The sequence below is a fragment of the Pelecanus crispus genome, chromosome 4 (genome assembly GCF_030463565.1).
Source record: "Pelecanus crispus isolate bPelCri1 chromosome 4, bPelCri1.pri, whole genome shotgun sequence".
NCBI lineage: Eukaryota > Metazoa > Chordata > Aves > Pelecaniformes > Pelecanidae > Pelecanus > Pelecanus crispus.
The window spans coordinates 87,135,286-87,155,946 of record NC_134646.1 but is presented as its reverse complement, the minus strand read 5'-3'; the positions used below and the strand labels follow the sequence as shown (position 1 = coordinate 87,155,946).

Below are 20,661 nucleotides of genomic sequence, written 5' to 3'. Positions count from 1 at the left end.
GGCATCACCCCGGGCTGTCCTACGGCTGCTGCAGGGGCAGGGGGGCTTGGCAGGGGGGTTTAGCAGGGGAGGGGGCTGCAGCACTTTCATCGCTTCTTGTCTGGAATGCTGGGAAGAGAGCCCCAAGCTGAAGTCCTGGACAAGACCGGCTTTCCCACCAAGCAGCCCACCGCGCTCTCCGCGAGCATCACCTCCTTCCCCTTCCACCGCAGCTGCCAGGCTCTGGATCTCCCCCTCCCCAGACGTCCGGGAAGGTGACATCGCCAACCTGACCTGTGCGGTCCAGAGCGGCGGCGGGGAAGCGCTGAGCTACAGTTGGTACAAGAACAAGGTTTGGTTCAGCAGCGGCCCGTCCCCGTCCCTCGCCTTCCCCAGTGTCACCGCCGCCGACGCCGCATCCTACCACTGCACGGTGCGGACCCCGGCGCGGACCCGCAGCTCTGCTCCCACCACCCTCAACGTCCTCTGTGAGTTCCCGTGGGCAGGGGGCTTCACGCCGCGGCGCCCACCCGGGGCAGGGACCCGGCCATGCTGCAGGGAGGTCCCTTGGGTGTCACTTGTCCCTCGGCCAGTCCCCTTGGCTGGGAATGCTCCTGGGAGCATGTTCTGGAGCGGTGGGGGGCTGCCTTAATTTTGGGGTCTCAAAAAAAAATTAGCTTTTGTCCCAGGTTTTCACCAAGCCGAACTTTATACGCTGGTGCGGTGTCCGCAGCAAGCAGACCTGGCCAAACAGCCCCACGTCGTCTGCCGAAGATTTTAGTGAAGCTTCTCCAAGCGCCCCAAGTTTGTCCCTGCGCTTGGTACCAAACTGAAACAGAAAAATCTTTGTCTTTCAGGAAACATTGCAGGATTTTTTTTTTCCCCCTGATTTGGAAAATGAAAGCCAGACTTTGTTTAAAAAAAGACATGCAAAAAAAATGTAGTTGCAAGTCAGAATGTAAGATTTTTTTTTTTTTTCATTTTTATTAGAAAAATACGGCTTTAACTTAGAAATCTGCCGTGAGGAGTGAGTGTGGAGGAGCACTCCTGGAAACATCCTCCAGAGAGCCTGAGAGCCGGGCAACAAATCCACTGCTTCTCTCCCTCCTCCTGATTTTGGATGGGGAATGCCGGCTGGATCTGCTAAAAATATCTTGGCTTTATGGGCCCGAGTTGCACCCACAGCCGTGCCGCCTTTGCACAAGCCTGGCTGTTGAGCTTTGCCATGCACGGCCGTGCAAAAGGTGGTTTTTTTTCGTGAGGCTGGGGCGGGAGCGGAGCTGCCACAACCAACTCGCAAACGCAGGTTGGAAACGAGCTCAGCGAAAGACCCCGCGCCGCGTTTTGAGCGCGGGTTCGATTCAAGGAGGTGGCGGATGCTGAGGGAAGAGGCAGCGCTGGCCGAGCCGGTGCCGCGCCGGAGCCTTCGCAGCGGAGCATCGCCGCCCCAGCTCACAGCCCAGCCGAGACCGTGAAAGCAGCCGGCCTGACCTGAGCGTCGCAGGCTGGGGATGCTCCCACGCACTGAGACGCTGCTTGTCCTACGCTCCCCCTCTTCCCTTTCCTTCCCGCAGACCCCCCCAGGAACCTGCAGATGAAGGCCTTCGTGGAGAGCGGCGAGGGGATGGCAGTCATCCTCCTCTGCACTGTTGACAGCAACCCCCTGTCCGAGATCACTCTGCTCAAGGAGGGGCAGCCGGTGGCCTCCCGCCCCGCCGCGGGAGGAGACCACCCCGGGCAGAGCGGCCACGTCTCCCCCGCTCCCAACGCGCTGAGGCTGGAGCTCCGGGAGGCCTCCGAGGAGGATGAGGGCGAGTACGAGTGCCAGGCACGCAGCCCGCTGGGCAGCACCCACGCATCCCTGCCCCTCCATGTGCAGGGTGAGTCCGGCTTCGCCGCCGCGGGTACGGGGACAAGGGGCTGGGGACCCCCGAGTGCGTTGTTATGGGTGTTGAGGGGCATGGCCAAAATTAGTGTTGCCATTGGGCAGCAGAATCATAGTATTGTTTACGTTGGAAAAGACCTTGAAGATCATCCAGTCCAACCATTAACCTAACACTGCCAACTCCACCACTAAACCAGTTAAGGGGAGAGGAATAATTAATTTCATGCGTCCTGGCTTGGTGGATGGATTATTTTTTAATGAAAGTAAAAACCAGGAATCATTAAGGTTGGAAAGGATCTCTAAGATCATCAGTCCAACCATCAACCCAACACCCCCATGCCCACTAAACCATGTCCCAAAGTGCCACGTCTGCCCGTTATAGAATCATTGAATCATGTAGGCTGGAAAAGACCTTGAAGATCATCCAGCCCAACCATTAACCTAACACTGCCAAGTCCACACTAAACCAATTAAGGGGAGAGTCATAATTTCATGTGTCCTGGCTTGGTGGATGGATTATCTTTAATGAAAGTAAAAACTAGGAATCACTAAGGTTGGAAAGGATCTCTAAGATCATCAGTCCAACCATCAACCCAACACCCCCATGCCCACTAAGCCATGCCCCCAAGTGCCATTTCTACACATACCGGTCATCAGCGGGGTCAGGAACGGCACAGGGAAGGGCAGGGAGGTGCTGCCGCCCACTCGGGTGGGCACCCACCCCACACACACACCCTGCTGAAGGGTGACGGTGGCTTCACAGCCAGGAAAGGAGGGCAAGGAGGGCAAGGAGGGCAGGAGGGCAAGGAGGGCAAGGAGGGCAAGCCTTGCGCCGGTGAGGGCCAGCTCCGTTCCGCTCTCCCCAGCCGTCAGGGTGGTGGTGCGACCCTCTGCCGAGGTGCTCGAGGGGACCGTCATGACGCTGACCTGCCGGGACGTGGGTGCCCACCCGGCCACCGTCTACACCTGGTACAAGAACGGGCGGTGGCTGGCGGAGGGGCTCGACGCCTCCCTCGTCCTCCCCGCCGCCCGGCGCACGGACGCGGGTGCCTATGCCTGCCAGGTGGGGAGGGGGCTGGGGGGCCGCCGGGCCCCCCCCACCGCCCTGCGGGTGCTCTGTGAGTGAGGGACGGCTGCGGGGAGTTGCGGGGGACACACACACACGAACCCGGGTCCTACAAGCAAAGGGGGCCCAGGGCAGCCCGGGAGGGATGTCGCTGTCGGGAGAACGGTCTATGTCGCCATCTGGTGACATCCCGCGACAGACCAGCCCCTGGCCCGGGAAGGGAGGGGGTCCCCAGGCGCTGCATCGCGCCCCTTCCACCCCAGCAGCAAACCTGTCACCCCCCAAAAAAAAACCCCACGGGAGGGGTGGTCCCCTGCCAGCAGAGCTGTTTGCAGGGAGGGGGAAACGCTGTCCCTTGTCCTTGCAGATGCCCCCCAGGAGCCGTCCTTCATCTCCTTGGTGGAGCCCCGGGGGGGGCGGCAGGCCGTCCTGCTCTGCACCGTCGACAGCTTCCCACCCTCCGACATCGCCCTGCGCCGGGGTCCCGGCCACGCACCCCTGGCCTCCACCTGGGGCCCGGCCGACCCACGCTTCACCGTCCAGGTGGCCCCCAATTCCCTGCGGGTGGAAATGGCGGGGCTGGAGCTGCAGGACGTGGGGGTCTACGTCTGCTCGGCCAACAACAGCTATGGCACCGCGTCCTCGTCCCTGCGCCTAGACATGGGAGGTGAGGGTGGTCCCGAGCCACGGCGAGCCCCGTCTCGGGGTCCCGGTGGGCCCTCCCGTGGCTTTCGGGGGGTTGTGGGGATGGTGTTGTCCTGTGCAATCCCAACCCAGGCCACCCCCTGAATTCCCAGCCTCCCTTCTCCTCCTCCTCAGGGGTCATAATCACGGTTAAGCCCTCGCCAGAAGTCCCCGAAGGCACCACAGCCACCATGACCTGCTCGGCCATCCCTTGGGTGGGTGAAGAGGCCAACTACACCTGGTACAAGAACAGCCGGTGGCTGCGGGAGGGACCGGCCAGCTCCCTCATCCTCACCAGCGTCTCCAGTGCCGACACCGGCTCCTACCGCTGCCAGGCGAGCGGGACACGGGGCAGTGCCGCCTCGGCCCTGCTCAGCCTCAGTGTGCTCTGTGAGTGTCCCCCGGCCCCGCGGGGACAGGCCAGCGGGCAGGATGGGGCGCAGAGACCCCGGCACGGGCTGCATTGGGTGCATCCAGCCCAGCACTGCACGCATCCCATCCGCGCGGTCCTGCGATGGCGAGGAGGCCTTCCTCCTCTTCTTCCTCCTCTCCCTGCCCTGCCAGGGGAAGAGGACATCAGGGTTGTGTCTAGCAGTGGCTGCAGGTGCCCCTCAAAAGTCAGATTTGGAGCTGACATGCTCTGAGCCGGGGGGGACGCTCCAGCTTGGGGGTGGGAGGAAGCAAAGGGCTGGAGAGGGTGTGAAACCACCAGCCCCGGGCTGGGTGGGCTGGAGCTGATCCAGACCAGAGGAAGGATGCGTTAATTGGCCCTTGGCCAGCGTGGGAGGGGGGTCTCACGCCATGGACCACCGCCAGCCCCAACTCCCCCCCCCCGCCCTGCAGACCCTCCCCGGGACGTGTCCGTCAGCACCTTCCTGGAGAACCGCAGCGGGCGGGTGGGCATCGTGCTCTGCACGGCCGACAGCCACCCGGCTTCCTCCATTGCCCTGTACCACCGCGGCCGGCTCCTGGCCTCCAGCCTGGCCCCAGCCACTGCGCCGGGGGTCCGTGCCACCCCCTCCCACAACACCCTCCGGCTGGAGCTGGGGGCCGTGGGGCCCAAGGATTCGGGAGAGTACATCTGCGTGGCCGGCAACCCCTTGGGCAACGCCACGGCCGGCGCCTACTTCGACGTGCACAGTGAGTGGGGCTGTCCCCCCCCACCCCAGGGTGCTGTGCCGGGGGCGGTGGGGCTCAGCGGGGAACAGGGAATAGGGCCAGAAAGATGAGTTCAGAGCGGTGGGGGTGACCGGTGGAAGTGGGTTGAATCGTCCGTGAGTCTTTAGGTGGATGGGAAAAGGGGGGTTTACTGCCAGAATTGGGCATGTCCTTCCAAGGAGCTTTTCTCCCAAAGCATCCCAGGTTGGTCTTTGCGAAAGGGCTGAAAAAGCCTGCAAGAAGAGAAAATTGACTTGAATGCTGCAGAATGATCAAAAAAAAAGCGAGGGGGAATTGGCTTGGGTTCGACAAACGGCAGAAGAGGATGATGCTGCTTGTCGCTGTGCCGGGTGCTGGCAGGGGACAGGACACCCACCACCCTCCCCGTGTGGTCCCAGTGGGGTCCCAGCATGGTGCCGTGCCACCCTGCCATGCGGCGTCTCCTCGACCCACCGACGGGCCGTCCCCAGCCCTGGGGACCTGGCAGCGGTGCAGAGGGGTGTCCCCCGCCTGCAGCCATGTCCCTAGGGTCCCCTTCACCCCTCAGGGGCACCCCAAAGCCTGGGGGGGGGTCCCACGTACTCTGACCCCACACCACGGCCACGCTGCGGCTGCAGCAGTGGGAAAAGGGATCCCTGAGCCCCCTCCGGTCTCGCCGAGCCGGCAGCCCCGGTGCAGGCAGGGGTCTGCCCTGGCTCCCCTCTGCTCGCAGCTCTCACCCACCTCCTGGCCTTCACCATCCTGGCTGGGCTGCTCATGGCTGTGATCTGCGTGGCCGCCCTGGCCCTCCTGGCCGTGAAGATGTGGCCCAGGTAAAGTCCCCGGCTGGGATGGGGTTTGGCGGGGACGGGGACCCCGGGCTGAGCCGGCCCGTGGTGGGGACAGGGGGTGGCAGCTCCCTCTCCTCCCTTCCAGGATGAGGAAGTTTTGTGGCTGGTCCGGTGCTGAGGACACCTTTGAGCTGAGGAGCAAACAGGAGGAGGTGCAGGTAGGGACCTCGGTGGGACCGGGTCCCCCACGGGGCGTCCGTGGGGTGCGCAGTGCTGGAGAGCATCTTGGTGCTGCCCCGGCGCGGGGGGTCCGGGCTCGCACCCCAGCCAGGATCCGACCCAGCCAGGCTGCTATGTGCTACCACGGCAGCCTTGGCTGTCATTGCTGGAGCCGGGGAAACGGCAGGAGGGGCAGAGCTTTGCGAGGACCAGAATCACCCCTTGCAAGCTCGCCCCAGGGGGGCTTCACAGCACACACAGGTGCTGACCCCTCCGGATGATGCTCTAGGTGCTCCCCTGGCCCCACGGGCTCCACCGTGGGCAGGGTTTCCCCAACCTGCCCCAACCTTTTCCAGGTGGATGGAGATCCTTAAGCCAATGCCTCTTTGGCCCAGGAGCAACTGTAGAAGCTGGTGCTGGAAGCACACAGCCCTGGCCTGGCTGGATCCAGGCAGCCACCACCCTGGGGATAACCCAGCCCCGTCTCCATCCCCCTCTGCCCCTCCGTGCCCTTCGTCCCTCCCCTCCATGGATGTTGTTCTCACGCCGGGCACGGTCCGTGCTCGCCACCGCGCGTGGTGCGCCGCGTGTGCCAGGCACCGGCAAGCTGTGACGGCTCAGAGCTGCTCTCCGGCAGCAAAACCCCGGGGGAAAAAAAAAAAAAAAAAGAAAAAATATATCTCCCGGTGGTGGTGCAAGCCTGGGGGTAGCCTCTCCGTGCCCACCATCCTCCTGTCCCCCCCACCAAAGCCACCACCCCAGGGTGCTGCCCGCCACGGTGCTGTGTAGCCCCTGCATGCCGGGGCCTCCCTGCGTGCTATTCCCTCTGCCTGGAAATAAAACCTGGAGCAACAGGCAGCCGGTGTCTGTTGGGATGAGCTGGGGAGAATTTTATTGCCCTGCTTTGGGAAGGGTGGGGAGCTGGAGGGAACCAGGCAGCCGCGGGGCTGGGAAGGGCTGGTTCACCCAGGGACTCCCCCGTGTTGGCGTGTGATTCCTTCCCCGCTCTCTCCCCCGTTTTCACCCAAATCCAGTCTGCATCCGCTGCGGAGCAACGGCTTGGTCCTCGTATGGGGCTGCGGGGCCGGTGGAAGATTGGGGACGTGATGCTTGGAGACAGCCCATGGTCATGGCACCCTATTTTCCTGCCATCCGTCTTGTCAGCACGTTGGACGGGAGGGCAGAGTTGTCCCCAGGCCAAACGTGTCCCCTCGGTTCCCCGGGAAGAGGCGGGGGACGAGGAAGAGCCCTGTCCTGTCAGCTCCATGCTGGGGCTGGGGGCTGTGGGAGGGTTCATTTGCAGAAGCTGCAGCCCCCAGCAAGGGAGGTGGCTGCTGGGGACCGTATCCCCTCCAGGCCCGCTGCCATTAGATGTCACTCTGCAGCCACCTCGCCGCCGGACCCCACCGGACAGCGGCATGGAGCCAGCCAGTGCTTTGGGGCACAGAATCATGGAATTGTTTAGGTTGGAAAAGACCTTTAAGATCATCCAGTCCCACTATGGAGCATGGAGCTGGAGCTTTCCGAGCCCAGTTTGGGGGCTCGGGGACGCTGCTCCCCGCTTATCCACCCGGTTTGCAACTCCTGTTCGTGCACCAAAGCAAATTGCTGCCGTTCCCGTGGGCCGTGAGAGAGACCACCAGCACCCGCAGCCCGATGCTCTCCTGCTTTTGCCTGTGTCCCCCCCACCCCTCCAGCTCCCTGGGCCCAAACTTGCTGACCCACCAGCCATATTTCTAGCTAATCTCCCTCTTTCTCAGCTCTCAGGATCGCACAGACCCTCATCCTCCTCAGGTGCATCCTCCCGGTGCCGTGGCTCCGGGTGCCGTGGCTCACGGGGGGTGCAGCTGGGCAGGATGGTCCCATGGGTGCGGGGCTGTTGGGACAGCTGCACGCCGGGGAAGTATTTTCACCAGCAAACGTGCAATATCCCCCTGTGTCTGTGCCCGGAGTGACAGCAGAGCCCCACGCAGGCTGTCCCTGTCCCCATCCCCATCCCTCCTGCACTCCCCAGGTGGGGTGGCAGGACCAGAGCTGGTGGCAGCTGGACCTGGGGCAGCAGGGAGGGGGTCAGGGACCCCCCCATCCACCAGCCCACCCCCGTGGGTGCTTGCTGGGGCTGTTCAGGGAGGAAAGACGAGGTTGGGGTGCGGGGCCGGGTGCCCCATGTGAGTGCAGGGCAGTGATGCCTCCCCCTGCCCAGCACCGGGGCCAGCCCCACGGCTCCGTGTCTCGCCAGGGGCTCCCAGCCCCGGAGAAATTCCTGCAAAGCAGGGTGAGGCGGTGGAGGGGTTGGGAGAGGGGGGATGAGCAGCGATGGGGACAGCTGGGGACCTCGCTGCCGTGTGTAGCTGGGGGAAGGTGGGTTAAGGAGGAGACGGAGCCAAATCCTTCCCTGGGGAGCACAGTGAGAGGACCAGGGTGCAAAGGACACGAGCTACAGAAATCAAAAGGCTGATTTGATATAAGGAAAAATAACCCTTCACTGCGAGCATGGCTGATGTGGGAACTGGGGTCTGGAAAGGCTGTGCTACCTCTGTCCCTGGGGTATCTGAAACCTGGCAGGATGAGGACCCAAGCGAGCTGATCTGAGCAGCTTGCCCTCGGAGCAGAGGGTGGCCAGTGAGAGCTCGGCAGGTCCCCAGCCCACGTTACAACTTGGGCTGGTGACGGGACTCGGGGTGCAATGCCGCAGCGCTCTCCCGCACTGGGAGGTGCCCAAATCATAGACCCATCGAATCGTGTAGGTTGGAAAAGACCTTGAAGATCATCCAGTCCAACCATTCACCTAACACTGCCAAGTCCACCACTAAACCAGTTAAGGGCAGAGTCATAATTTCATGTGTCCTGGCTTGGTGGCTGGATTATTTTTTAATGAAAGTAAAACCCAGGAATCATTAAGGTTGGAAAGGATCTCTAAGATCATCAGCCCAACCATCAACACAACACCACCATGTCCATAAACCATGTCCCCAAGTGCCACGTCTGCACGTTATAGAATCATGGAATCATTGAGGTTGGAAAAGACCTTGAAGGTAATCCAGTCCAACCATTAACCTAACATTACCAAGTCCACCACTAAACCCATTAAGGGGAGAGGAATGATTAATTTCATGTGTCTTGGCATGGTGGCTGGATTATTTTTTAATGAAAGTAAAAACTAGGAATCATTAAGGTTGGAAAGGATCTCTAAGATCATCAGTCCAACCATCAACACAACACCACCATGTCCACTAACCCATGTCCCCAAGTCCCACTAAAATCCCCCAAAATCCTCATTCTCAGGCAGGCAAAGCCTCCCCAAAGCTGGCCCTGTGGTGAGGGGCAATGCCGATGGTGGGGGGAGCAGAACTGGTGGGGCAGGGGGTTCATATTTGGCACCGGGCAGGAGTGACCCCGGCAGAGCTGCTCCTGCTCGCGGCACTGGGACAGGGAGCTGAGGGACTGGTGCTGGCTGGGGACTCGGTCGTGGCTGAGGAAGATGATGCTGGGGACGCAGTGGGTGACCGGGTCCCCTGGCTTGGGAGCAGCCATTTGGGAACATTTGGTGCAAGTCTTCCAAAAGCAATTCCTGCCAGCAGGCACCTGCTCCACCGCAGGCACCTAACACCAACCTACACCAGCCAGGGGCTCGTGCAGCCTATTTTCTGCATGGGGAGATGGAGACACCAGTTTGGGGGGAGAACATCGGGGCAGCCCCACAGCGTGACTCCCCCGAGCACCCTGCAAGGCCCTGCGCTCTCCGAGCGAGGGGCTGGCTTTGCTCCCGCCGCCTCAGCTTGTGTCTGTGTGTGCCCTGGGGATGGAAGGGATGGGATGGATGGGATGGGATGGGATGGATGGGATGGGATGGGATGGGATGGGATGGGATGGGATGGGATGGGATGGGATGGGATGGGAGCGGCGCTGAGCCCACAGCTGGCAGGCAGGGGGGCAGGCAGGGGGGTGGCAGGCATCCCCCTCCCCAACCCGTTGCAGCAGCCGCTGCCTCCTCGCTGAGATCCCTCCGAGCATCTGGCAGCAGCGAGGTTGAACCTCTGTCACCTGCTAAACTGCAAGCCCAGACAGATGAGTTCGGACGGAGCCGGGGTGACCCGGGCAGGTCCATCCCTCCGGCTGGAAATCACCTTTTCAAGGTACCTCCATGGCAGAGCCCTCCAACTCCACTGCCGCCGAACCCACCTCCTCCCGCACCACCTGCGCCCACGCCGCTCACCGCCTCCCATCCGAGCCCCCGGGCTTCGAGAAGGATCCCTGTGCGCATCTATTCCCTCCCTCCCGCATCTCCCCGGCTTGAAGTTAATGAATTCTTGCCCAATTCTTGCCCCGGGCGGCCGGGCCGCTCCAGCTGACCCCTCCTGCCCGCCGTTCCCCGCTGCTTGCTGGGGGGACTGGGGCAGATGATGCCGGCTGGCGTGCACACGTTGGGTCCCGTGAGTTGCCGCCGGCCGTGCGTGCCAGACGCGGGCTCTCCTGGTGCAGCCGGGTCCTGGGGGTGCAGAGAAGAGAGCGAGGGGAAGGTCCCACCAGTTGCAGGACCTACGTCCAACCTGGAGCACGGGCAGCAGGGATACAGGCTGTGGGCAGGATGGGGCAGGCACCGGGCAGCACCGAGGGAGAGGCGAGGGATTGCTCCTGTCATGCTAAACCTCCGCAAATCGCCTGACCCGCACGGAGGGGCTCGGAGATGTGCGGAGCAGCAGGGTTTGGGAGAAACTGGGGTGCACGCCCGCCTTAATCTGGCCCCATGGCTGCAGGAACGCCCCTGTGCCGTGGGCAGGGAGCCAGCGATTACCTCCGGCCCCTCCGAGCTCCTTCTCCTCCTTCCCTTCTGCAGCGACACACGTTAAGCCAAATCCTCCCATCACATGGGTTAAAGGCAGAGCAAGGGAATAAGGGCAGGTCAGGAGGTGAACCGGAGGCCACGGATTTGCCACGGGGCGGAGGACCTTGCAGAAATGTGCTAGGCATTTCTCCTCGGATAAATTAGCGCGCGCTTTGATTTGCCGTTCGCGGTAATCCCGGGGACAGCTGAAATGCACCCGGGCGCTGGCGGCGAGGGTGATCTCGGGGCACGCGCGGGGCTGGGCTCGCTGCCCTCGCTTCACGCTGGCCGCGCTGGCCGCAAGCGTGAGCCCGGCCGGCCTCAGCACATCAGCGACGCTGACGGCTCTTACCATGATTATCGCTGGCTTGCTGGGCTCGAAGGCCCCGCTTGGTCGGGAAACGAGCCCACCCGCTCCGTGTGAGCAGTGGCGCGATGTCCTGGCACGGATGTGGCCCTCAGCCCGGTCCTGGGACCCGGTCCTGGGACCCGGTCCCCTGCCAGCTCTGCGGCAGGATCGGCTCTGAACAATGCCAACCCGGCGGGTCAGTCCCGGCAGCGGGGTGCTGCCGAGACGTGAGATGTGGGGCAACACCGTGCCGCCCACCTCCGCGTTTCCCAAGATTTACCCCTAAACCCAAACCGCTGGCAGCCAAACCCCCCCTGCTCCGAGCAGGCAGCCTCCCCTGCCCGCCCCGGGGGTGTCCCCGGCCAGGGCCACCACCACTTCGTCACCATCATCATCCGTTCCTCGCCATCGTCATCCATTATCCACAGGTCACTGCTAGCTGCGGGCCGGGCGGCAAGGCTTGGCGGCTGCGGCGGGACGTCGTACGGGGCTGCCGCCGCCTGACGCTCCCGTTTTGGACCCGAGTCCGCGGCGATGGACGTGGGCAGGGGTGGCTGTGACGGGCGGCCGGGTCCTGCCAGCCCCCCAGGGACCCCCTCCCTTCTCTGCCCGGGGTCTCCTCCCCCCATAGACCCCCGGGAGTCTGGGGGTGTCCCCCCCGCAGGGGCCGCGGGAGCGTCCCCAGCGCAGAGCCCCAGCAGCGCCCGCACGCTGTCGGGACCCCCCTCCCAGCGGTGGAGGTTTAGCGGGGTCCCTTGGGTGCCCCTTTCTCTGGGGGGGCCACTGCGGGAACCCGCACCCCCAGGAGCACCCCGGGGCTCTGCGGACGAGGCACGACAAGGCCCCCAGCGACGTTAATTTGACGCTCATTAACTGGAATTGCCTGCGTGCATGCCCAGGGGGATGCAGTGGCTGCGGGGTCCCGGGCGAGTGGCCTGGGGGACCCACAGCGAGCGTTTTGGGGGACCCCGGGGGTCTGGGGAAAGGGAGGTTTCCAGCAGAGCAGGAGAAACTGGAAAGGTCAAGCTTATCAAAACACGGTAGCAGGTTGCTGGGGCTGCGATCGCACCCTCCTGCACGCACCTGGGGGCACAGGGCACGGCAACAGCACCCACACCTTGTCACCCGCGCGTCCCCGCTGCCGGGCGGGCGAGACCCGGGCTGGGAGCAGCCGCGGGGCAGGGAGCGACGTGTGGGGCGGCACACGAACCAGAAATGGCACCAAAACGCTGAGCGGCGTCTTCTAGCGCGGAATAACCTGCGATCGCACCTTGGAGACGCCGAGCCCCAGGATCTGCTCGTCCCCCTTCTCCTTGCGTCCCCTTTCGGGTGCCACGGCAGCACCCGGCCGGCTCCTCACGGTTTGCGGGGACGTGTCCCTTGTCGGTCTGGGCTCTGCTGCGGCCATTTCCAGTGAAAGGGACACCGGCCTGCCGACACCCGTGTGCCTCCAGCCTTCGCTGCGGGGATGGCACCGGCTGTGCCAGGCTCCCCGGCAGCGGGATGCAGCCGGAGCTGGGGCTGGGGGGCAGCCACCCCACCTTCCCCACGGATCCGGCGCACACCCGGGGACGGTAAACTGAGGCACCCACGGCACAGCCTCTGCATCTGGGGGTGCTGGGGGACACAGCCAAACCACCGCACCCCCCTCTCCCAAGCCAGGGTTTGGGGGTCAACCCTGCCCCGTGGGGATTTTGGGGACCTTGGGGGGGAGGGGGGTGCAAACACAATTTCTTTCAGCTCCGCACCCTGCCCTGTGTCCCTCCAGGATCTTCCTTCCCCTGCCAGTGATTTTTTTTTTCAATTTTTCTGGAGCGGGCAGGATGCTCGGGGCTGCGGCAGGGCCAGCGCTGGGCTGCGGGGGTCTCCGGAGCCAGGCCTCGGTTGGGGCCACCGGAGCCGGGCTGCTCAGAGCAGGGATCCGGGGACAGAGATCCCAGGAGCCGGAATGCCTGAAGTGGGGACCCCAGGAGGCGGGATCGCAGAGAGGGGGTGGAAGTGGGGATCCAAGAAACCGGGATGCTGGAGGGGAGAGGATGCCAGGAGCGGGGTCCTGGGAGCAGGGATGCTAAAGAGGGGATCCAGGAGAGGGGTTCCGGGAGCGGGAATGCCAGAGGAGGGGATCCAGGAATGGGGTCCCAGGAGCAGAGATGCCAGAGGAGGGGGATCCAGGAGAGGGAATGCTAAAGGAGGGGAACCAGGAATGGGGTCCCAGGAGCGGGGATGCCAGAGGAGGGGGATCCAGGAGCAGGAATGCTAAAGGAGGGGATCCAGGAATGGGGTTCCAGGAGCAGGGATGCCAGAGGAGGGGGATCCAGGGGCGGGAATGCTAAAGGAGGGGATCCAGGAATGGGGTCCCAGAAGCGGGGATGCCAGAGGAGGGGGATCCAGGGGTGGGAATGCTAAAGGAGGGGATCCAGGAATAGGGTCCCAGGAGCAGGGATGCCAGAGGAGGGGGATCCAGGAGAGGGAATGCTAAAGGAGGGGATCCAGGAGCGGGGTTCCAGGAACAGGGATGCCAGAGGAGGGGGATCCAGGAGCAGGGTCCCAGGAGCGGGGAAGGATCTGGTGTCCCCAGGCCCTGCCGCTCCGCACCCGAGGTGGCTCCGCCGCTCCGGACCCGTTCGGGGTGGGGACCCCCGGGGGAGGAGGGGGTGCTGGCCGGGCCGGGGTGCTGCGTGGGGACCCCCGGTGCCAGCGGGCTCGGTCACAGGTGGGGTGTCGGAGCAGCCGTGCCGGGGGGGGTTACAGTAGCGGCCCGCTGGAATTTCGTTTGATTTCTTTTGATTTCGTTGGATTTCGTTTTATCCGAGCGGGCGCGGCGGGGCCGGGCCGTGGGGCGCGCACCCACCCGCGGGGGAGCGCGGTGGGGCGTTGGGGGGGGGGCCCGGGGAGGGGTGTCCCGGCCCGGGGGGGTGTCCCCGGCCTGGGGAGGGGTGTCCCCCCCACCGCCCGCTCCCGGGGCCGCCCCGGGCTCCCCGGGACAACCGGCTCCACTAACGAAATCAGCGCTGCCGGGGCTCCGGGGGGGCCACGTCGGGGCTGGGCACCCCCGGGAGGGTCTCGGGTGGGGAGTGGGCGGCTGCGGGACCCCCTGGGACCCTCAGCGCTCCCCCCCCCCCACATACCCTGCCCTCGGCGGGGTCCCCGCAGCCGCCACCGGAGCCCGGGGCGAGCGAAGCCGCCGAGGCCGCCCGCTCCCCGCTTGTCCCGGGGTCCGGCCCGGCCCCGCGGGGGTGTCCTCACGGGTGTCCCCGGGGCAGCGACCCACGCCCGGCCGTGGAGAGGGGTGCACCCTCAGCTGCAGCCCCGCGGGGGCCCTGGAAGTGCACCCTGCACACGTACGCCGTTCCCTGCTGGCGGCTACAGAGGCTGCGCACGCCCACCCGTGTCCGTGCATCGTTACCGTGCGGCCGTGCACACCCACCCATGTCCGTGCACCATTACCGTGCAGCCGTGCACACCCACCCGTGCCTGTGCATCCTTACCATGTGGTCGTGCACACCCACCCGTGTCCGTGCACCATTACCGTGTGGTCGTGCGCACCCACCCGTGTCCGTGCACCGTTACCATGCGGCCGTGGACACCCACCCGTGTCCGTGCACCGTTACCCTGTGGCTGTGCGCACCCACCCGTGCCTGTGCACCGTTACCGTGTGGTCGTGCACACCCACCCGTGCCTGTGCATCATTACCGTGTGGTCGCGCACACCCACCCGTGTCCGTGCACCGTTACCGTGTGGTCGTGCGCACCCACCCGTGTCCGTGCACCGTTACCATGCGGCCGTGCACACCCACCCATGTCCGTGCACCGTTACCCTGTGGCTGTGCGCACCCACCCGTGCCTGTGCACGGTTACGCTGAGCCCCTGCACACCCACCCGTGTCTGTGCACGGCTACAATGAGCCCATGCACACTGCCCCGTGTCTGTATCGGGTAATTGGATTCGTCGTGTCGGGTGCAGCCGCCCTGATTGCTTTAAAAACAAACAAACAGCAACGCACGGCGCAGAGCAGCCACCCCACGCCGTGCCCACCCGTGGCTGCCCCGTGGCCGTGTGGCCGTGTGTCCGTGCACAGCCACGCTGTGCGCCTGCAGCTCCCCGGCTCCGTGCAGCCCCCTCCGAGTCCCTGTAGAGCCGGGCACACTCACACCCGTGTCCATGCACACCCACACCCGTGTCCGTGCACACCCACACCAGGTCCGTGCACACCCACACCCGTGTCCGTGCACACCCACACCTGTGTCCACGCACATTTACAGTGTCCATGCACACTCACACCCGTGTCCGTGCACACCCACACCAGGTCTGTGCACACCCACACCCGTGTCCGTGCACACTCACACCCATGTCCGTGCACACCCACACCGTCCATGCACACCCACACCCGTGTCCGTGCACACCCACACCGGGTCCGTGCACACCCACACCCGTGTCCGTGCACACCCACACCCGTGTCCATGCACGTTTACAGTGTCCGTGCACACTCACACCCGTGTCCGTGCACACCCACACCAGGTCTGTGCACACCCACACCCGTGTCCGTGCACACTCACACCCATGTCCGTGCACACCCACACCGTCCATGCACACCCACACCCGTGTCCGTGCACACCCACACCGGGTCCGTGCACACCCACACCCGTGTCCGTGCACACCCACACCCGTGTCCATGCACGTTTACAGTGTCCGTGCACACTCACACCCGTGTCCGTGCACACCCACACCAGGTCCGTGCACACCCACACCCGTGTCCGTGCACACTCACACCCATGTCCGTGCACACCCACACTGTCCATGCACACCCACACCCGTGTCCGTGCACACCCACACCAGGTCCGTGCACACCCACACCCGTGTCCGTGCACACCCACACCCGTGTCCACGCACGTTTACAGTGTCCGTGCACACTCACACCCGTGTCCGTGCACACCCACACCAGGTCCGTGCACACCCACACCCGTGTCCACGCACGTTTACAGTGTCCGTGCACACTTACGCTGTATCCGCGCACATTTCTCGCGTGTCCACGCACACGTTTTTCGTGTCCTTGCACGGTTTCCCCGTGTCCGTGCACATCTCCCCCGTGTCCATACATGTTTACCCCGTGTCCATACATGGTCCCCCGTGTCCGTGCACATTTTCCCCGTGCCCGGACATTTCCCGCGTGTCCTTGCACGGTCCCCCGTGTCCGTGCACATTTCCCCCGTGCCCAGTTCCCCCGCATCCTTGCACGGTTCCACATGTCCGTGCACGGTTCCCCGTGTCCGTGCACTATTGCCCCGTGTCCATGCACGCTTACCCGTGCCCGTGCCCGGTCCCCCCGTGCCCACGGACGCCCCACGGCAGTCACCAGGCCTGCCCGGGGACGTGGGGTTCGGTGTCCGGGGGAGCCCCGGCTCCGCTCCCGGCGGACACCCCCAGCCCGGGCCCGGCACGCAGGCCGCGGCGTGGCCGTGGGCCCGGGGAAATGCGGCCGCACGCAGCCGAGCCGAGCCGAGCCGAGCAGAGCCCAGCCGAGCCGAGCCGAGCTGAGCCGAGCCCAGCAGAGCCCAGCCCGGCCGAGCCGAGCCGAGCCGAGCCGAGCCAAGCCGAGCCGAGCAGAGCCCAGCCGAGCCGAGCCGAGCCGAGCAGAGCCCAGCCGAGCCGAGCCGAGCCGAGCAGAGCCCAGCCGAGCCCAGCCGAGCCGAGCCCAGCCGAGCCGAGCCGAGCCCAGCCGAGCCGAGCCGAGCCGAGCCGAGCCCAGCCGAGCCCAGCCGAGCCCAGCCGAGCCGAGCTGAGCCGAGCCCAGCAGAGCCCAGCCCGGCCGAGCCGAGCCCAGCCGAGCCGAGCCAAGCCGAGCCGAGCAGAGCCCAGCCGAGCCCAGCCGAGCCGAGCCGAGCCGAGCTGAGCCGAGCCCAGCAGAGCCCAGCCGAGCCGAGCCGAGCCGAGCCGAGCCGAGCCCAGCCGAGCCGAGCCGAGCCCAGCCGAGCCCAGCCCAGCCGAGCCGAGCAGAGCCCAGCCGAGCCCAGCCGAGCCCAGCCGAGCAGAGCCGAGCCGAGCAGAGCCCAGCCGAGCCCAGCCGAGCCGAGCCGAGCCCAGCCGAGCCGAGCCGAGCCGAGCCGAGCCCAGCCGAGCCGAGCCGAGCAGAGCCGAGCCCAGCAGAGCCCAGCCCGGCCGAGCCCAGCCCGGCCGAGCCCAGCCCAGCCGAGCCGAGCCCAGCCGAGCAGAGCCCAGCCGAGCTGAGCCGAGCCCAGCAGAGCCCAGCCCGGCCGAGCCCAGCCCGGCCGAGCCGAGCCCGGCCGAGCCGAGCCAAGCCGAGCAGAGCCCAGCCGAGCCCAGCCGAGCCCAGCCGAGCAGAGCCCAGCCGAGCCGAGCCCAGCCGAGACGAGCCCAGCCCAGCCGAGCCCAGCCCAGCCGAGCCCAGCCCAGCCGAGCAGAGCCCAGCCGAGCCGAGCCGAGCCCAGCCGAGCCGAGCCCAGCCCAGCCCAGCCGAGCCAAGCAGAACCCGGCCGAGCCGAGCCCAGCCCAGCCGAGCCGAGCAGAGCCCAGCCCAGCCGAGCAGAGCCCAGCCCAGCCGAGCCAAGCAGAACCCGGCCGAGCCGAGCCCAGCCCAGCCGAGCCCAGCCGAGCCGAGCCCAGCCGAGCCGAGCCGAGCCCAGCCCAGCCGAGCCCAGCCGAGCCGAGCCGAGCCGAGCCCAGCCCAGCCCAGCCCAGCCAAGCCCGGCTGAGCCCAGCCCAGCCGAGTCCAGGCTAGCCGAGCCTAGCCGAGCCGAGCCGAACCGATCCGATCCCAGCTGATCCCGGCCGATCTCAGCCGATCCCGACCGATCCAGACAGATCCCAGCCGAGCCCGGCCTAGCCCGGCCGAGCCCAGCCCAGCCGATCCCAGCCGATCCCAGCCGATCCCGACGGATCCCAGCCGATCCCAGCCGGGCGGGCACCCGGCCCTGCGTTACCTTCATTTCCAGCGAGGCGGGGTGCGGGCCCGGGGAGCTCTGGGCGGCGGATCGGGCCCCTTCGCCAGGGCGTAGAACGGGAAAAGGAAGGATTATTGGGGTCTGGGGTGGGTTTTTTTGTTGGTTTGGGTTTTTTTCTTTTTTTTTTTTTTCCGCCCTTTCGCCGCCCCCGGAGCGGGGGGGGAGCGGGGCCCGGGGGGGGCGCGGCGGGGCTGCTGGGGGCGAGCGCGGAGAGAAAAAACAGCGAAAAATCCTGCTAACACCCATAATAGCAACAACAACGACGGTAGCACCACCGATAAAGGAAAATCAGCGACGATAACAACGATGTCGCGACAAGAATCGGCGTAATTTATTATCACTGTCACGATCGCTGTTATTTACGGCCGAGGCCGAGCCGCAGCCCGCGGAGCAGCGCGGATCCCCCCGCCCCCGCCGGCACCCGGGTATTTCCCCCCGCAAACCCGGACCCACCCGCAGCAAATCCCTGATGGTGCCCACGAACGATAGCGAGAGCGATAAGGAGGGGGGGAAAAAAAAAAAAATTAAAAAAAATGCAGCGGGAAGCGAGCAGGAGCGGGGCTGCGGCGGGGCCGGGGGCTCGGCGGGGGCCGGGGTCGCTTCTCGCCCGGTGCGGCCGCGGCCGGGGCTCGGCGGACGGAGGGGATTCCGGTACCGCGGCTCCCGGCGAGCGGCCCGGAGCCTTTCCCCACGCGTGGCCGCCGGCCATGTCCTCTGCAGAGGGCGGGTTGCGGGTCGTGGCTATTTTTCCCGGTTTTCGTTAGGAATCGTTTGCTAATGTCACGATATGAACCCACCCTCCAAGCGGGCCCGGCGGTGGCGGAGAGCGGAGCCCGGCCCCGGCCTTGCCGCAGCTCCGGGAACAGGTTGTCCCCGCTCTCCCCCTGCTCTGCCTTTTTGGTTTGCTTTATTATTATTTTTTCCCTTTTTTCCCCTTTTATTTTATTTCCTTTTATATTATTTCCTTTTATATTATTTCCTTTTATATTATTTCCTTTTACTTTATTTCCTTTTACTTTATTTCCTTTTATTTTATTTCCTTTTACTTTATTTCCTTTTACTTTATTTCCTTTTATTTTATTTCCTTTTACTTTATTTCCTTTTATTTTATTTTTTTCCCTAATCAATTTTTATTTGCTCCGCGCTGTTTCGGTTATTTCAGGGACGGGCGCGGGCTGCTGCAGGCAAGGACACTCGGGGCCCACCCCAGCCCAAGGGCAAATTTGGAGGCCTTGAACTCCCCGTCCCTGGCAAAAACCGGGGCCGGGCTCCTCCTGCCCCGGCTGGGCTCTCCCTCGGGGGCACCGAGACCCCCCCGGACCCCCCCGGTGCTGGGCACGGGGCTGCGGGAGCGGCGGAGCCCGGTTGGGTGTCGGCGGGGGGGAGTTTTTGGAGCCCCGCTGTGCCCCTTCGCCAGGTCCCGATGGTCGGGGATTGGGCTCTGGGGGCTGCGGGGCTCCCGGCAATCGAATTAAGAGCGAATTTATTTATTTTTAATCCACCGTCACTGCAACCGCTTCGCTTCGAGGGGATTCGGGGTGAGGCGAAGCGGGGTGCGCCGGGTTTTGCCCCGTTGCTGAGAGCGGCGGAACGGAGACCCCCGAGGAGCTGGGGGGGGGGGGGTGGGCTTCCCGGGACCCCCAACCCGGGGCACGGGGAAGCCGCCGGTGCCGGATCCGCTCCGGGGGGGGCCGCGGCTGCCGGGAGCGGCTGTACCGGCGCTGGGGGGGGGTCGGGGGTCCCTCCCTGCCACATCCCGGGGAGGCGGTGGGGTAACCCCGGGAGCAGCGGAGACCCTCGGAGCACCGGGCACGGTGGGGAAGAGGGGCCGGAGCCCCCCCCCCGCCGCTCGCACTCCCGGGGCCGGGCAGCGGCCGCCGAGGGGCTCTTTGTTTACCAATCGGTGTCAGGGACCGGGAGAGCAGGAAATTGCGTCTGTGCCGGGGCCGTTAATTTAAAATCGCTCCTTTCCCCCCACCCCCCCACCCCGTTCCCGGAGCCGCTCCCCGCCGCGGCGAGGGCTCGGCCGCCCGCTCCCGGCTCCGCCGGGGGATGCGCGGAGGAGCGGGGAGGGGGGGATGAGGGCTCCGGCTTCTTCCCCGCTGCCACCCCCGCCTGCTTCCTCCTCATCTCCCTCCCCTCGGCCTCCCCTTCCCCTCCTCTTCCCCTAAAATCACCCCCCCGCTCCCCATCATCTCCCGGTATCGGTTTCCCCGCAAGCGAAGCGCGGCGAACCCGGGCCCCGGCCCCCATGGAAGGGCAGCGGCGGCGGCCGGAGCGGCTGAAGTTTGCCCGGAGCGAGGTGGAGCTGGGGAGGGCGCGGCGGGGAGGGGAGGGGGCTCAGCCGCCTGTCAAAGTTTTTTAACTCCTTTCCCCACCCCCCCTCCCGCACCCTCTCGGGGCGCCCCGACGGGTCCCCCCGCCCCCCCCCCTTCCCCATCGGTGGAGCGGGGAAGGGGGGGGGGGGTGCGATTGAAATGCCAGCCCCCCCCGCGTCGCTCCTCGCCATCCCCGGGTGGGCGAGCGGCGGCCCCCGGGGGTCCCCGGCCATGGGGGTGAGCTGGGGCGCGGTGCCCCCGGGGCTGCCAGGGCGCTGAGCCCCCCGGGGGGGGGACACACACGGGACCGGGGAGGGGCGGGGAGGGGGAAGGGGTCTGGGGAAGGTGGGGGGGGTCCCTCCCCCCGCCTAGTCTTGCCTCCTCTCTCTGCCTCTCTCCCTCTCTCCCTCCCGATGCTGGATCCCGGCGCGGTGCCCGCAGGGATGAGCG

The 20,661-nt window shown here is 65.5% G+C and overlaps 1 protein-coding gene across 1 annotated transcript in view; it reads left to right on the top strand.

Annotated features, from left to right (window-relative positions):
* SIGLEC1 (sialic acid binding Ig like lectin 1) overlaps positions 1-17,947 on the top strand; it is a 51,551-nt gene extending 33,604 nt beyond the window's left edge. The window contains exons 17-25 of the mRNA XM_075709885.1: positions 213-467; positions 1,554-1,859; positions 2,731-2,982; positions 3,298-3,597; positions 3,750-4,004; positions 4,458-4,754; positions 5,485-5,584; positions 5,688-5,772; positions 17,750-17,947. Of these exons, the coding sequence (XP_075566000.1) occupies positions 213-467; positions 1,554-1,859; positions 2,731-2,982; positions 3,298-3,597; positions 3,750-4,004; positions 4,458-4,754; positions 5,485-5,584; positions 5,688-5,772; positions 17,750-17,947 (2,048 nt within the window). The remainder of the gene's footprint in view (positions 1-212; positions 468-1,553; positions 1,860-2,730; positions 2,983-3,297; positions 3,598-3,749; positions 4,005-4,457; positions 4,755-5,484; positions 5,585-5,687; positions 5,773-17,749) is intronic.
* The last annotated feature ends 2,714 nt before the right edge of the window (positions 17,948-20,661 follow it).